General features: G+C 43.2%; 2 protein-coding genes across 2 annotated transcripts; one reads left to right on the top strand and one right to left on the bottom strand.

Moving 5' to 3' along the window:
* Window positions 1–679: 679 nt before the first annotated feature.
* On the bottom strand, window positions 680–7,713 carry PDCL3 (phosducin like 3). Its single transcript, XM_059493961.1, has 6 exons — window positions 7,414–7,713; window positions 5,977–6,106; window positions 4,308–4,398; window positions 3,508–3,651; window positions 2,439–2,647; window positions 680–1,082 (listed from the first exon to the last, which is right to left on the bottom strand). The coding sequence occupies exons 1-6, from the start codon at window positions 7,711–7,713 to the stop codon at window positions 940–942; spliced, it is 1,017 nt and encodes a 338-aa protein (XP_059349944.1). The 3' UTR covers window positions 680–939.
* Window positions 7,714–9,554: 1,841 nt separating this feature from the next.
* Window positions 9,555–11,338, top strand: LOC132069899 (histone H2A-beta, sperm-like). Its single transcript, XM_059466385.1, has 2 exons — window positions 9,555–9,677; window positions 10,720–11,338. Exon 2 carries the CDS (start codon window positions 10,777–10,779, stop codon window positions 11,191–11,193), a length of 417 nt encoding a protein of 138 aa, XP_059322368.1. The 5' UTR covers window positions 9,555–9,677; window positions 10,720–10,776; the 3' UTR covers window positions 11,194–11,338.
* The last annotated feature ends 5,078 nt before the right edge of the window (window positions 11,339–16,416 follow it).

The following is a 16,416-nucleotide window of genomic DNA, read 5'->3' as shown; positions in this document are numbered from 1 at the left end:
ATATCAGCAGATCTATAATCAAGGTAGTAGTTAAGTTTATGGTGTTCTAAGGCTTCAGTTATTATTACTGTAGCTGGAAAATGGAAGTCTTTAATGTAGCAAGATGTCAGTTCCTCAAACATCATCCTCCCTCCCATTTGGCAGTGGCACTACTGTAGGAACACCTGACTTCTGATCTGGTTGAAGAAATCAGCAGTTTCACACTTGAGCACCACCATCTTGAATTTTATTCTGCAATTAACCCGCAAGATGGTGCAGGAAGTTCAGCCCTTGTGACAGGCAAAATAGTGCTGCTAACTCAGAAGTGAAGTTTTGGACTCAGCAGGTCCCAGGAGAGGCTGGCCATCCTCAAGGCCTCTCTCAAGATGCCTGGAATCCCAGTTTACAGCCTCATGCTGTCCCTCTGGTGCCAGCACATCTCTGCAGAGGACCACACACCACCTTCAGAAGCCCCTGCATCATGGGTACCACCCCTCAGCTCTCTGTGAAGTCCAGGCTGTCAGAGCACAGTGGGCTAAGAGATGGTCCATTTAAGTGCCATAAGCAATTACTTGAGACAGCCATTTAGATTTGATTTGTACAACTTTAGCTTGTTAAAAACAGTGCACTTACAACCACTTCATATTTCAAATTTTTTAAGAAGCAGCAATTTACTATGAAAATAATAACAAGAGACCAATTTGTACTCATATCTGTATTTTAAAACCTTTGAGTAAGATTTACTCAGACTTCACTATACAAAATGTCTTTCAGCATCTTAAGTGAAGCTGCAATTTTTAAAAAAACAGAAACGTTTTTAGTTTCTAGAGGTTTCCAGAATGACCGTCTTGAAAGGCCACCCTTCTGGGGCTCAGCAAGGCCTTGAGGAGTGTCTCCAGTGCCTGAGGTGGGAGCACTGGCTGCCAGTGCACTGCATCAATCTGGCTGCAGAGGCAGGAGTTAGTCATCCTCTGAGTCACTCTCCCCTCTGGCTGGGACACAAGCCCTGATTGAGGACATGAGCTGGTCCTGGATCTGCTTCCTGGGGTTCTCTTCGAGGTCTGTCTTGATGGCACCCGACTCAGAAATCTTCCACTCCAATTCTGTGCAGTGCAAAACAAGAGTCATGAATGCAGGGGAGCAAACTGGAGAAAGCCCACCCTTGGCTCCTCAGGTAACTTCCCTCATCATCCTACCACCATCACCACCACATCAGGGCCCTCCTCCTCTTCACAGCCAGATCCAAGCTCCAGGCCTGTTTACCACACCAGCTCCATCCAATCCCTCCTTTCCCAGTCCCTAGTGCTGGCACAGGTCTCAGCCCAGGGCACAAAGGTCACTGCTCTGTGACACTGACATCCCCAGTGACACCCTGCTCACCTTGCAACCAGGAGTGCAAAAGAGGTGATGGATACAAAGCAGCAGCTTTAGAGGCAACTCTCCCAGTGAAAGTGAATTCAACCTCCTTCTAACCACATACGGGCAGAAGACATGTTTGCACATCTATTGCCAGTGAAGGAATACTGCTCATACTTTACAGCTGCTCCCATCATATACTGAGCTCATCACAATCAGAAGAGGCAGGGAATAAATTTAATAAAGGGCAAAAAATTGTGGAAAAAAATCATTTACACATCTGAATTATAGGTATTTTCCAGAGACATACCTTGTAAATAGAATTCACCCCTTTGCCTCTACATCACACACTAAATATTAGTTCCCTAAGACAGTAAAGAGAGACTTCACCACCAGCAGTAGGCCCAAATTGGACTGGATTGCTTCCCAGAAGTGGTAGAAAATCAATACAACACATTCAGTTGAAACCATTCTCCTACTGCTGCTGATAATCCTATCATCAAATCTAATTTCTTTCAGATATTACAGAATAATGAACCCAACCTCACACTTTCTTAAATCTTTAGTGGAAGGCAGATGTGCTTAGGGGAGAAGGAAGACATAAAAGAAAAGTGCAGAAATGTCAGTACACAGTATTTAATTGTGACTTAATTCAGTAATCACAGTACACACTTTCTGTGATTACTGAATTAAGCTGACTCAGTCAGGGACAGCAGACAAACATATGCCATCATCTTGAAAATGTAACAAGGAGCCCTACAGCCCAATAGGCAAGTGCACAGATTATCATATCTCTGCTGGCAAGGGCAGTTGTTCATGTCCAAGACACTCTAAGAACATGCATGGGTACTGTTTACCCATTAATATATCCAGCAAAATTTGTTTCACCCAACACAGGGCACAAATACTTGCACACACAAGACAAATATCTACATGTTGGCCTATCACTGCTTTTACAAGACAGCATGTGGTTGAGCCATAGGGGGGAAAAAAAATGTAATATCATTTTCAGTACCTCCCTTCTCTTCCTATACCTCATTTCTCTCATTCCCAGCAATGCAGTTTTGCTTTTCCTTAGGAAGAGCAGAGATGCAGACACTCACCATCCCTTGTCAGGTTCATGCCACCAAACACCAAGGGCCCAATGAACTGAGCTTTGATGTCTCCCTCCAGGTACACAAATATTGTGGGCAGGTTCTTATCGGGGTAGTTGGGAATGCAGGTGGTAGAGATAGCTTTGATGAATTTCACATCTCTGAACTTCTTTGCAAGCCCACTCATATGTTGATTTATTAAGGCACAGAGTGGAATTCTGAGAAGAACAGCAACAGACACACAAAAGGAGAAAAGAGACAACTTAAAAAGTAAACAGCTCCAGAAGAAAGGTCAGAAATATCACATTGATGACTTTCTGCAAAGACAAAAGTAGCAAAAGCAACTTCTGTGTTTCAGCACTCAAAGGAGATCAGCACCACTGGAGATTTTGGTGTGTGGTGGGTTTTTTGTCTTAATATATTAATAATGCAACCTTCCCCTCTACCCTCTTTGTATTCAGGGAAACTGGTTAATGAATTTAAGATACTTAGAAGGTGCATGAGCAGGGGCAAAATAAAAGCAAAGCTGCTTCTGGAAGAAGGTATGCAAATGATCAACACCTATGAGGCAATTAGAGACCAAAAAACAACAGCAAGTATTCATAACATTAAAAAAAAAAAATCTAGCAACGTTAACAGACCTTTTTGACAAGGTTTTCTATCATGCTGACAGGACTGCAAACCTTGCTCACTTCATTTGTATGCCACTAGAAACCAAGCTAAATACACATTGATCCTTCCTATTCACAGCCCCTTGCATTTGATCCAGAATAATTTCCAAAGCTTGGATATTTCAGTGGCAGCAGCTACCTCAATGGAAGCTGTATGGTACACATCTTGCTGTGTTGTAGAGATGTATAAAAAAGCCACCTCATGGTAACATCATTCTAGAATGAAGTTCAGCAGTCTTGTCTCAACAGTATTAAAATTACTAATTTGTTTTTATTAAAATTACTAATTTGTTTTTATTTCTTAGAACTCCAAAATCAGTCCTTAGTTCCACAATAACTATACATTTACCTTGCACTTTCAGCTATTGACAGTGCAAAGTTTAATGGTTTAAAAAAAGAAATCTTACCCTTGTTTGTAGAGGTGTAAGACTACCCATATACCTTTTCCAGCTTTTGTAACTTCTTGAACATAATCTTTTCCCGAAATCTCCAAGACTTCCCCGAATTTATTCTTCATTTGAGCTGCCTTCATTTCTGCTAACCTTTGCTGCCTGGATAGCCAGGAATGAAAAAGACATCTTGTGAATAGATGCATTTCTTTTGACAGAATGTAACTAAAAGGAGCTGGTTGAGGCCCAGACATCAGAGACAAATTACAAACTTCTTCTAACCCCAGAGCAATAAAAGCAAAATGACACAGTACATGCCCTTGTATTTGCATCATGGGCTAAAGCCACGTGCAAGAAGTAAATCTGTGTTTCATTAAATGCCTTTTTTTTTTCTCATTTCTGGCCTCACTAGACTTTTCTTCTCCAGATAATACACTACCAAACTAAATGGCAAAAGCCATGAGAGACATTACAAGATAGAGGGAAACCAACAATAATTATGCAAATCTGCAGCACCCTAATCTCATTGACACAAGAATTAGGAAATACTGGAGGTGATTTTCAAAGCTCTCAGGATCTCTGGCCATACACTCAGCAGGTGCACATTATCTCTGCAAAGCTAGGCTGTAGATAAAGGATACTGAATTCAAAAGCTGTTATCCTTTTAAAGACACTTAGAAGCTCCACAAGAGACCAGAAACACAACCCCCTTCTTCCATCATCCTAAAAACATCCTTTCTCTTCAACAATATCTAAAAGCATATAAAAGAAAGACCCTCCAATTATCATTAAAGCCAAATTCTGCAAGCTGTTCTGACCTGTACATTTCAATAGCTCTCTCATCTTCCTCATTAAATTCATCTTCATTCTCTTCTAACTCTTCCAGAGTCATGTCCTCATAAGTTTTTACTAGAATAGAAGAAACATTTAATCAGCAAAAACCTCATTCCAGGATTAACACTCATTATCTTTCATCAGTCCAACAGAATTTATTTACTCTAAAGACAGATTAATAGGAAGTATGCAGTGAATTTTTAAAAAATATTATCTTAGAACAATAGAATGGCTTGGTTGAAAGGGACCTTAAAAATCACCCAGCTCCAACCCTCCCTGCCAAGAGGGACACCTCCTACTAAACCAGGTTGCTCAAAGGCCCATGAAACCTGGCCTTGAACACTTCCAGCAATGGGACATCCACAACTTCTCTGGGCAACCTGTTCCAGTTTTTCACAACCCTCACAGCAAAGAATTTCTTCTTAATATCTAATCTAAGCCTACTGTCCTTCACCTTAAAACCATCCCCCCTTGTCCTATCTACCACTACATGGTCTCAAAGTTGGAACTGCCTTTAGGAGTTGGGACTTCAATGATCCTTGTGGGTCCCTTCCAACACAGCATATTCTATGGTTCTATTCTATGATTCTAAAAAGAATATGCTAAAGTTCTCCCCCAAGCCTTCTCCTCTCCAGGCTAAGCAGCCCCAGCTTTCTCAGCTTGTCATTATTATTCCTACTGGATTGTTAGGAAGTGTTATGTGCTTTAGACATACACATGGCAAGAATATGATGGAAAAGGCCTCTGAGCTGAAGGCTGCCTAGACTAGCACCCAACTACCTGCATGAGCTTTCAAGCTTAGCAGCTGCAGCACAGACATGCACCTGGCAGATTCCCTTTGCACTGCTCCTGTTTCAGTTTTCAAATATTTACTTCCATAAAAAGTAAATGTTCCTGTGCTGGAAGAATCCATGTGCTCAGGAATGTATTTGTTTGATGCCATTAACAGCTGATCACACTGCACAGATGAAGCTTTGGTATCCCTAGAGACCTGGAAAATGATACATTGCAGTCCTGTGGGGCACTAAGCTTTGAAAAAGAAGAATTAAATTTAAGGTAATCTGAAGTAATGAAGTCCTTGGAAATGGTTTTGTTTAGAGGCCTGTGTTTAAAAAGGAGAATGAGGACCCTTATCCCAAACTCTCAACATCTAACTTTCAAGATCAATATTCAAATCTATATATCAATATTTAACTCCTACTAAGAGTTCTCCAACAGCATCACATAATAAACAGACAATAAGTGTTACAAACATTTATTAAGCACAAACACCTGTGCCTGTTTAAAGACTAAAATAAATAATTTGAAGACTAAAGTCAAATAATGCAGAGTATTCCTGAATGGTGCCCCATGTCCTCATAATGTTTCCACATGGAAATTTTCTGTAAGGTCAGACCTGTTTACAGCTGTGGTGGTCAAAATGGTCCCACAGTATTTACCTATCATTCCATCCTACTAATTACACCTTGGCTGAAGTATGCTTATTCCTAACAACAGTAGAAATATAAATAAAGTCACTTAATTATAAGAAGCTGAAATCACTTTGGCTGTGTGGCATACAAACATTGCTGCTGGTCATTTCTTTGAGAAAGCTTCCCCCAGGAGCCATTCCAAGGCCTGTTCTGCTGCTGCCTGAGTTGGCTAGTCACTCACCCAGAGATTTCTGAAGGATGGCAAACTGCTCCTCTTCCTTTGCCCGTTCCTGTTCCTCCACATTTTCCTTTGGAGGAAGGATCCCTTTCTTGCGCAGAATGTCATTCCACTCCGTGTCTTTATTTGGATCCTAGAGCAGAACAACAAATGGATGATTATTTCTTCAAGGTGAATTTTATCACTTCCAGAACTTAACACAGTTGCTAAACTGGTAACTGGATGGATCCTCCTGACACCGGGCTTCTTTCCAGCCCCAGACCTGCAGTACCCTGAGGACTGACTTTGTTTTATTCCATCCCACTCACAGCACATACAGGAGGTCTTGGCTGGGTACCAAAGTTTGAAGCATTGCAACCACTGCTGCATCTCTCACAAAGCGAGACCAAAGGAGAGGGTATTAACTGGGTGACAGAGCAGTGTGCTAACCTGAGGGCTTCCTTATAGACCCTCAGCAGGACAGGCCACCAAATCAAGGGCCACTGCATCAGGAAGCACTAGTGACATGCATGACACAGACACCAACCTTGCGGACTCAGTACATCTCCTTGTCAGATTCAAGTCAGAGTGACTATGTAAGTGGTTAGAGATAAGCAAGCCATTTCTGTCAGCCAAGCCCATTGCTAAGGATTCACATCTAAATCTACAGCTAGACTATTCCTGAGATTTTACTGTAAAATAGTTGCAACAATCCTGCAAAACAAGGCCAATACCCCCCTGCGTATTGGTGAAAAGCAGAGTAGCTGAGTATGAAATTTTCCTATTTAGCAATTTTAGTTTTTAAAATAGAAGAAATCTCAGTGATAAGCACCTATAGGTTACTTGTGCTTCCTTGTTGTCTTGGCCTAGGTCCAGTTTAGAAACTGAACACACCTAGTGCTTTGCTATAGCTTGTATCAGCACACCTTACACCAGGTCTGTTCACAGCCATACAACTATTTCTCTTCTCTGACTCAGCCCCAGTACTTATGGACTATCCGGGACAGGAAGGGAGGGGTAGGGGGCAGAAGGGGAGAAAAAAAAGAAAATAAAGAACAACGTAGCTCAACAAACATAACGCCAGACTTTTTTTCCCCCGTCCTGACCGTGGTCACCTTTCCCTCAACCCCGCATTTACTATCATTTACTATCGCACTGATGCAGTGCCTGAAACGCCGACCCCCTCACTACGGTAGTGAAATAAGTACCGTAGCTGCAAAGAAAGCAACAAACTGCCACAAACGCAGCCATGGAGCTGCCGAACAGCACCGCCCTGTGACAGCCACCTCAGCCCCGAGAGAGCGGCACGAACCCGGGCCGCCCCAGGCCCTCGGCCGGGGAGGGCGGCCCGTGGCTGCCGGCGGGCCCAGCCCAGGGTGCGGCCCCGGCCCTGGCCCTGGCGGGCTGGCCCCGCAGCACCGCCCGCACAGGCCGGAGCGGGGACCGGGGGCAGCTGCTCACCTGCATGGTGCCGGCGGGGCCGGGCCGGGCCCGGGCAGCGGCGCTGGGCAAGGCCGGGCAGGGCCGGTCCCGGCGTGCGCGGCGCGGCCGGAGGAGGCGGCGCTCCCGGCGGGCGGGCCCAGCACCGCCGCAGCCGCCGCTTCCCGCAGCGCCTAATAAGGATGGTCCCGGCCGAGGGAGGGCTCGGGCCGGTATGGGCCGTGAGGAGGGGTCACAGAGCGGGTGGAAGGCACTCTGAAGAGCGAAAATCCATCCCCCTGACATAGGCAGGCACACCTTCCAGTAAACCGGGTTGCTCATAATTTGACATAATTTAACATATTTCCACACAAGCCCCTTCCAACCTGACGTGGAATAGCCATTGAGCAGGGGGGCTGGATAGGTGACTCACTGTGGTCCCTTCCAGTCTTTTTCTGTGATTCCCCATAACTTCTGTTTCCATTTCACTGGGCCTTTTTTATCTGTTTGCATTTCATACCCTCCTTTGTTTCCCTACTGGTTTATCTTCTTATTTCCTTTCCCTGATCTGTTAAAAAATAAAATAAGCAATTAAGTCTATATTATCTGTTCTTACTAGGCATAATCAGGTGTACTTGCAGTATTCCTATGATTGGATGATAGCCAACTGAAATTACCAGAAATTTGTCTCTTCATAGTTACTTTTATTTCAGTTTTGAGTCTGTGTTAAAGTATAACTCAGAAAACACTGAGAAGTGTGTCAGATGTGGTGACCCAAATCCGTTTGGGATCACATCCCATTCCAAACAAACAGACACCTAGGCCTGCCTTTTCAAAGAACTGAGCAGATCTTTTCAGCTTGCTTTTCAAAGACACATAGCAGAGGGAAGAGACCTGCTCCTGCCTCCCTTCCCCTCCTTTTATGCTCCAGCCCAATGGATAGCATGCTTACCCAGATCTCAGTCCCCATAAAAGAGCCCTAAAGAATCTCAGCTCTAGCAAGGGGCTGAAATGAAAATTTAGAAGCCCCACTTCCACGTATTGTAATGTTTTGGGCATCCCATTAGCAGCCAGTTATTGTGGAGTGGGCTTGCCACGTTCCCTGTCCTAAATCCAGGTCACTGAAGGAAGGCACAGCCACCTTTTCTGTCTCTGAATTAGGAGAAATGACACCCGTGCTTCGAGAGGATGCCAGTCCTCATGGTGAGCTTTTGGACATGCAGAGGGTGCCCCACACTGGTTGTTCAATGCACTGAGGTGGCAGGAAACTCAGCCTCACTCAGCTTAGACTGAGTGCTCTTCCTTGTAGGAAAAATGGGTGAGTGCCACAAATGCACATGCTGTGAGGCTCTGACCCACAACTGATGTCTGGCAGGCAGAACCAGAGGCTGAACTGTTCAGGACAGTTTTGTTGTCTGAGTATTTTGCCAGAGCCTGTGCTTCTGGGAGTACCTCTGGTTTAAACAATCATCTTCTGTGGCTGCAATACTGTTCACACCCACGGCTCTTGTGTGTTGCTGGTTGGAAGCTACCTTGAGTGCCAGAAAACGAACACAGAAAGAGCATGAGCAAGAAGCGAGCACTCATTTCTTTAAAGGCTGCTCAAAAATATTCCTTTGCCTGAGGTGAGATTTTTGCCCAGGTGAACAAAGAGGAACTAGTCAAGCACTCTCAGCACCAAAGCCACAGTAAACCATGAGCCCCATCTGGGACAGAGTTACCAGAAGAGGGGGCAGAAGCCTAAATCTTAGGAGCAGCCCCATCACATCACTTAGTGGGACTCAGACACATTGTGAACCAAGCATGACTCTACACAGAACACATCAAAAGCAAAACACAGTTTCTCCCTCCCACCCAACTAAAAATATATTTACAAAGCCCATTTTTCCTATGCATTTCTATCAAGCTTCAGCAGGAAGAAGAGGATTGCTTTTACACATAGCGTGCAGACAGAAATACTCCAGCCAGAGTGGGTGAGAGCTGGCAGTGCCGTAGTGAGGCTGAAATGGAGCTATGGCTCAGCCCCTGCAGACAGCCTGCCTTCTTCCCCCTGTCCCCAGCCAACTTGCTTCTGAGCAGCTGTAATGTATTTCTTCATTTTGCCCCAAATCAGAAATTAGGTGAGGGAAGATGAAGCACATGTGTAAATGACTCATTAATTACCCAGATGACCTGCTGGTGAGGAGAAAAAGTTGCTAATAAAAAGGTTCTGGGCCCAGGGTCAACTGTATGTCAACTGACGTGTTTGTGCTTGGGTGCAGGTTCCAGCAAGGCACAGACTAGGGGAAAAATAAGAATTTTTGAAGGTAATGTGATGTACTTTTGATATATAATGTATTGTAGAAGATTTGAGGTTATGTGCTTTGTGTTATTTTGTAAGTTAGCTGCCTCTATTATACAGTATGACTGTACTGTGAATAATTTGGAAAAAGTATTGTCTGGTAATAGGGATAAGGAGTTATAAGGGCTTAGTTTGCTCAGATTTTATTAGCAGCTGGGGTTTAAGTTTTAGTATCTTTTCCACCTTCTTTTCAAAGCTTATCCTGATTTTTTTTTAATAGTTACATCTTTCACTAAAAACCCTAAATATTAATGTAGTGATGGGTGTTTTTGTATGTTGTCAACAGCTGTGCTGGAAGTTAACTGTCCTGTTTACTGAGAGACTAGAAATGTTATTTAAATAAGTAGTTTTGCTACCCCAGTTGTAAGAGTGTTCTAGCTGGGCTGAATTTCCTTCATCATGAGATAGTAATTTCTATTTTTCAGTCTGCATTGTGCTGTCCAAATCAATTTATCCTTTTCCTGGTACAGAAGACCTCCAGTAGTATTCTCATAGAAGCCAGAGAATACAGCTTAGGGAATTATTTAAAGCTGTGTATGAAAATCTCCTGGAGTATTTTGGGTATAACAAGCTGTAGGCTGCAAGAATTTTTCCATTTTTGGATTTGAAATGGAGGGATGTTGTAACTTGATAGTAGAAGTTATAATGCAGATTGCTCTTGAAAGAAGAGACAGGCCTCAAGTTAGCTTTGAGGTAACAGTTTTAAAAAAATCTTGCTGAAGAAGACCCACCTTGCCTCAATCCTAAATACACTCCAAGTAGCAGGGGAAAGCCTCTCTCCTTTTGAGCCCTTCATATCTAACTTCAATAACCCTTGATAGGTTTTGCAATGAGATCCTTCTCCTAAAAGGCAGGCTGGAAAAGCGCAGTAACTGTTAAAGTTTTAGCTCTGCTCTTGATGAACTGTGGTGTGTGGTGAGCTCTGTCCTCAAGCAGAGAATGAGCTTTCTCCTAGATGTGGAAGAGCAGAGCTGACCTTGCTGTTGCCTCCTCTTGCTGTCCATTAGCTGTAGCACCCAAGTGCTTTGAAGACTTCCAGCCCTCTGTGTCTCCTCGCTGCCGGAATGTCTGGACGTGGAAAGAAGCGAGCAGTAGCTGGCAGCCCTAGAAGTGCATTTAAGAAGAGCAGATCAGCCAGGGCAGGTCTGCAGTTCCCTGTGGGCCGTGTCTACAGGTTCCTGCGGAGCGGGAACTACGCCAACAGGATTGGCTCTGGTGCTGCCATCTACCTGGCTGCAGTGATGGAGTACCTGGCTGCAGAGGTCCTGGAGCTGGCAGGGAACGCTGCACGTGAAAACAAGAAGACAAGAATCCTGCCCAGGCACATTCTGCTGGCTGTGAGAAATGATGATGAGCTGAACAAGCTCTTTGCCTGTGTGACCATTCCTCAAGGCGGGGTTATGCCAAATATCCTTGCTCAGCTCCTTCCGAAGAAAACTAATGCAAATGTTGCTTCTCAAAAATATGGTGGCAGCCAGTGAAACTTGCTTTTCCTGGTCTGGTCTGTGCACTTATGGATGCTGGGACTCAATAGCACTAATTTGTATGTGTTTACTTCTTTGTCAAGTATTTTGCCTGCTAATTTTAAGGCATTTTTAAAGTATGCAATAAAGTTTTTAGAATGCATCACTGGTCTCCTGTTCTTCCATCCATGATAAAAAAGAAGATGAAATTTTAAAAAATAGCCTAGCATAGCACCTGGGTAACTTTCTAGAAAGTCCAGTACATGCTTACTTTTGAAAACATGTTGCAGGTAAGTGTTGTGAAGCAGGGAGAGGAGTCAAGACACATGCTGCTGTTCCTGTGAACTTTTCTTCCATCTAGCACAGATTCATTGTGCAATTAGTTCAGTGTCTCAGAGGATAAGTCTGCTTTAGAGGTTAGTAACCCTGTGTCTTTAAAGTCTTATTGCTGATAAAACTGTAGTGAGCATCTGCTCCATCATTACAGTAAGTCTCTATCAGGGCAAAGCATGCAGAAAGTGGTGGAGCCGTGTCTTCTTCTCTCTTAGCACAGATGACAAATTCAGTGTTTTTTTCCATTGTACAAAGTTCTCAAGAACTTGAGAAGGGGTCTACTCCCTCTTCTTCCCTCCAAGTCTGTCAGTTTTCCTCTATGGATTGATAATTTTTTTTAAATAGTCATTTTTGCATCTTTAAAAAATAAAATTATCCTTCTATACTCAGGGACATTTAATTTACTTTGGCTGTAATTAACAAGCAACAGTTCCTCTTAAAGCAAACTTACTGTGGTATCTGCTTTATAACATATTCTTCCTCACAGCATACTCACTGCCTTTTTCCTCTGTATCAGGATGCTCTCTGCTGGGGCAGCAGACAGAGAAAAGGGTCAAGCAGAAGTTGTTGAGAGAAATAGTTCTGAAGTGGTGAAAAACTGAGATGTGAGAATGGAGATGAAAATGCTGTAAAAATAGACTAAGAGTTGCATGAAGGAAAGAGCAGCATAAGTGTCAGCAGGAAGTGAATGTAAATTTTGTGTGAGGTAGCATTTCACAATAGAATAAAGCAAAGAGTAATTCCCTTTTTGGCAGGAGGAACTGGATGATACTCTTTTGTTTACACTATAAAGCTTGTCAAGCAAGAAGAATGTCAGGATACTTTCTGGCTGTTCTGGCTCTGTGTTTACACCTGCTGTCCTGTTACTTACACAACGGCACTACTGATAATTTTTAGACATATTCTTTCTTCCACAACACTTGTTAAAAGTTAATGCATCTCATTAAGCTTTGAACCAGCCCTGGCAGGGGCCACCAACAGATCAAATGTTCTGCTGCTGAAGAGGAAACAAACACAGTTATGGCTCTTCACAGCTGCCTTACAACCTATCAACGGTGCAATTATAGATCCTCAGAAACCTGGGGCTAGAACAATGAGAAGTTGGTTTGTTGTGGGGTTTTTTCTTACAGGTGTTGCCACTCTGAGAAGGAAAAATTGCAGAACTCAGTTTTGGCACCTGGTTTTGCAAAACATATGCTGAGGAGTACTTTGACATTTTCTGGAGTAGTACTAATTACACTGATAGATAATAATGCATTAATGTAATCAGAAAACTTGTTTTCTTCAATTATAAAGTATCTTATTTGATTATAAGGTAAACTCTCAACAAATATTACTTTTTGTTATGGTCATCTATGTCTTTATTTGTTCTAAACATAGGCATTGGGAACAAGTTCAGACACATACACAATAAACACTTGGCTTCCTTGGAAAGTTGGGATTGTATCCAGATTGATTGATAGGCACTCTGGATGATTTTGAACAGAAATGCACAGAGTATCATAGCAAAATCTTGAGGCTAAGTAGCCATGCCCTTTTTTTCACAAAGGGGGAAGATAGAAAGGTGTTATCTTAGTAGTGAAGATGCTTAGCTTCATATCCACAAGTAGGCCCCTGTTCAATAAAGTGCTTGGTAAATATGGAAATCATACCCCTAGGTCATTCTAATGAAATTGTGATAAAAATTTTCTTTCATGTAATACAGTATAGGAGAGCCTCTTCAAACCTCAAATACAATAGCAATAATTTTGCTTGTTCTCTTGATCACCAAAGTGCTCATTTACTTTGATGAAACAAGACATTAATTGTATTGTACTTTTGCACATGACTAGTTCTCATGTCTCATTCTATAGGTTAAACTTAGCTCAGTCACCTGTAGCTGAGGCTGGTCTGTGACATGCTTACAAATCAAAGCAAAAAAACCCATTCAAAACACAGCTCCTCTGGCATTTCTCTTGTTGCTGATGCTGCAAAACACATTTATCTTGATGTGGTGTTACTTCCTAACTCAGTTATGCCATGGCTCCAGGGTGTCAAGGAAAATAGATGTCTTCAATAACACCCATTAGACAATGTGTGTACATGGTGCTCCACAATTCAATGAAGTGGTGAGCAGGTGGAAGCATGGGGGTGAAATGATGCCTGGAAAAGCTCTTCTGCTTTTACCTGTCTAGAAGACTGAATGCTGTTGACGGATGTTTTGGTTGTGCAGGGTGCTTGTCGTTCACTCTGCACTGAGATTTGTGTGTTTATAAGCTTGATATCTTCTGTCACCTTCACTTTCTCTGTAAGGAGAGGAAACATCCCGAGATATGGCCTCAGAGAGTCTTGTCTTGGTGAGCACAAGGGATGCACAAGGTCTGAACCCATTCACTACCCAAGCTGGTCAAGCCCAGTGCACTGTGGAGAGGGGTAGGGCCCAGAGTGCCTCTGCTTCGAACATCCCAGATTTGATGCTGGCCTTGTCCTCTGCTGACTGGTCCCAATATTGCAATTCCTAAACCCCGTTGTCCTCTTGGAAGTCAAATGCTGCTCTTTTGAAGGAGTAGTGAATTTGTGTTATAATCTGCGATTGTCCATAGTCTGTGGAACTATGCAGACTATACAGAGCTGTGAAAATGAAGGAAATGATGTCATATAAGACTACTGATAATCAAAGGCTATTTTTTGTGGTTTTCATGTAGCAGAGTCTCTGGTGTTCCTCCTGGAGAGGCCCTGCTGCCCAGCAGGGTAGGTGGCTGTGGCACATCAGTTCACACCAGGGTCATGAGAGGAAATATGACCTTGCTGCTGTGCTGAATGAGGCTCGTGACATTTGCTTCTTTTTGGATGGATCACACATGATTGCCTCTGAGTGCTCTGAGGTCAGTTCATGCATGTTCTACATTTTAGCATTATCTGCTGGAAGTTCTAGTCCCTGTTTAGGTATTTTTCTGGTGGATGTTTAGACAGCTGTACTCCAGAAGTCTGTATTTATGTGTAGGCATCTTTCAGTGCCATGATCCAGCAGGTACTATCTGAATGGCTGTGTAGTAATCCCTGGGTGCAGAAGCTTTGTAGTAAATATATCCAGAATTCTTTCAAGTGTGCCTTATGTTCTCATTCAGACTTTCTCTACTGATCTTTCAGCAGATTGAAGGCTAATAGGGAGATGGTGTTTGGTGTACAAGGTTCTTTGCACCAGAGAAATGTCAAAACTTTAGGTGGTGAATCATAACCTGCTATAAGATCAGTCACATTTTTTGTTTTGTACACTGGAAAAAGTCAATCCAAAAATGACTGAAGGAGACTTAGTAGCTTCTTCTAGTTGTTCAGTGCAGAAATCTATCAGAGCAATAAAGACAGTTTATGCAGTCCAGCTCAGTCAGAGATATGTTTCTACCCTGTTTAATAAGGTAGAGGAATGGCAATTGCGATATGGGAGTTATCTGGAGCAGGTAAGTAAGTTTTAAGAGTGTTAGCCCCATAAGCAACCAGTAGACATCCTGGAATCACTGAACGACTCTAAAATCCCAGCAAATAAGTAAACACAGGCATTGATGAATGCTGAAAGGAATGGTGAGTTTAAAATTAGGCATTTTATCATTCCTCACCTCACACTTTCCTTCTTGCAAATCAACCCCACTTCATTCAGAGTTTGAACTTTCCTTGACCTCTGCCTTTCCTCTTTGCTGGTTGTTCCCCTCTTTCTTCTCATGTATTACTCTGTACATGAACCCTTACCTACATTCAGCAATGCAACCCCTGCCATGTAACAATCTCTACAGTTTCTTATTAATTTCACATTGTATTTTGTGTTGTCTTCAACATTATATTTGACTGTCTACAGTTACCCATCCCCTTTGCTGCAAAGCTGCAACTGATTATTCTTCACTATGTGCAATCCCTTCCTTTCATCCTCAGTGAGCTGTACGCATCTTTTTCCATAGGTATCTTTGCTAGGGTCATTCTGAATGCTGACTCTGTCCTGCAGCACTGCCATCCCTCACAGCTTGCAGTCACCTCTAGATTTACTAAGTGAGCTCTTCCCTGTGGGAGCTGTGCAGGGAGTGAAGTTATCCAAGGCACAGGATCACGAAGGGAGCAGAGAGAGGGAACTAAACCACTGAGAAGGTTTTCCTCTTGTGCTTTGTGCTCTGTCTTTGGTGAGCAGCACGTCGTGAGGCCGGGCAGTACTTGCTCCCCCACAGCCGAGTGTATTTCCAGGTGCATTGCCTTGCTGTGTGCTCTGCTGAGCACTGCCTGGCTGAGCCCAGCTCCTGCAGGCCAGGCTTTTAAGGTCCTTGGCCAGCCTGAAGTGATTTTTGAGTCAAGTTAGGTGGCACAAAGATGTGCACTCCTGAATATTCCTGCCTTTCCAAGAGTCCACCGAGCTGGTCTTAACCACATGCTCTAAGCTGTGGCAACTGGTTTCAGGAGCTAAGTGCTACAAAAAAATTCCCCTTTGCAGCTGAAACATGTTGCTTCTGAGTGTAATTGAGTGTCCCTCCTTGCTGCCTTTTATGACAAGAGGATGGATGGATTCCCCAATTTACTCTTCTAAACACACTCAGTACTTTGAATATCTAGATTTGTCTCTTCTCTGCCTGACAGTGAGAACTGAGCTTTCACCTCTTTTTCTTGCAGAAATATGTCTGTGCTTCTAATTGTTGTCACCTGTGTCTGCACTCCTGAATTTCTGCTGTGAGTTTTGCAGTGGGATATTCAGAAAGAGTTTCAGGCCGGAGATGACCTTTGCATTTCTATATTATTAATTTCTCCTGTTTTGCAGGTGACATTTGAATTGCTCCAGGGAGCAAAGATTTCCACTGAGCAGTGAACAAGAGCTCTTCTGTGCTTCTTACAGAGGAGTCACAGTTACTACAGGTATATGACTGAGGAACCTAGGTTCTCACCTGCGAATTACCA

This window comes from Ammospiza nelsoni, chromosome 2 (genome assembly GCF_027579445.1).
Source record: "Ammospiza nelsoni isolate bAmmNel1 chromosome 2, bAmmNel1.pri, whole genome shotgun sequence".
Taxonomy (NCBI): Eukaryota; Metazoa; Chordata; class Aves; order Passeriformes; family Passerellidae; genus Ammospiza; species Ammospiza nelsoni.
This window is presented reverse-complemented; position numbering and strand designations above follow the sequence as displayed.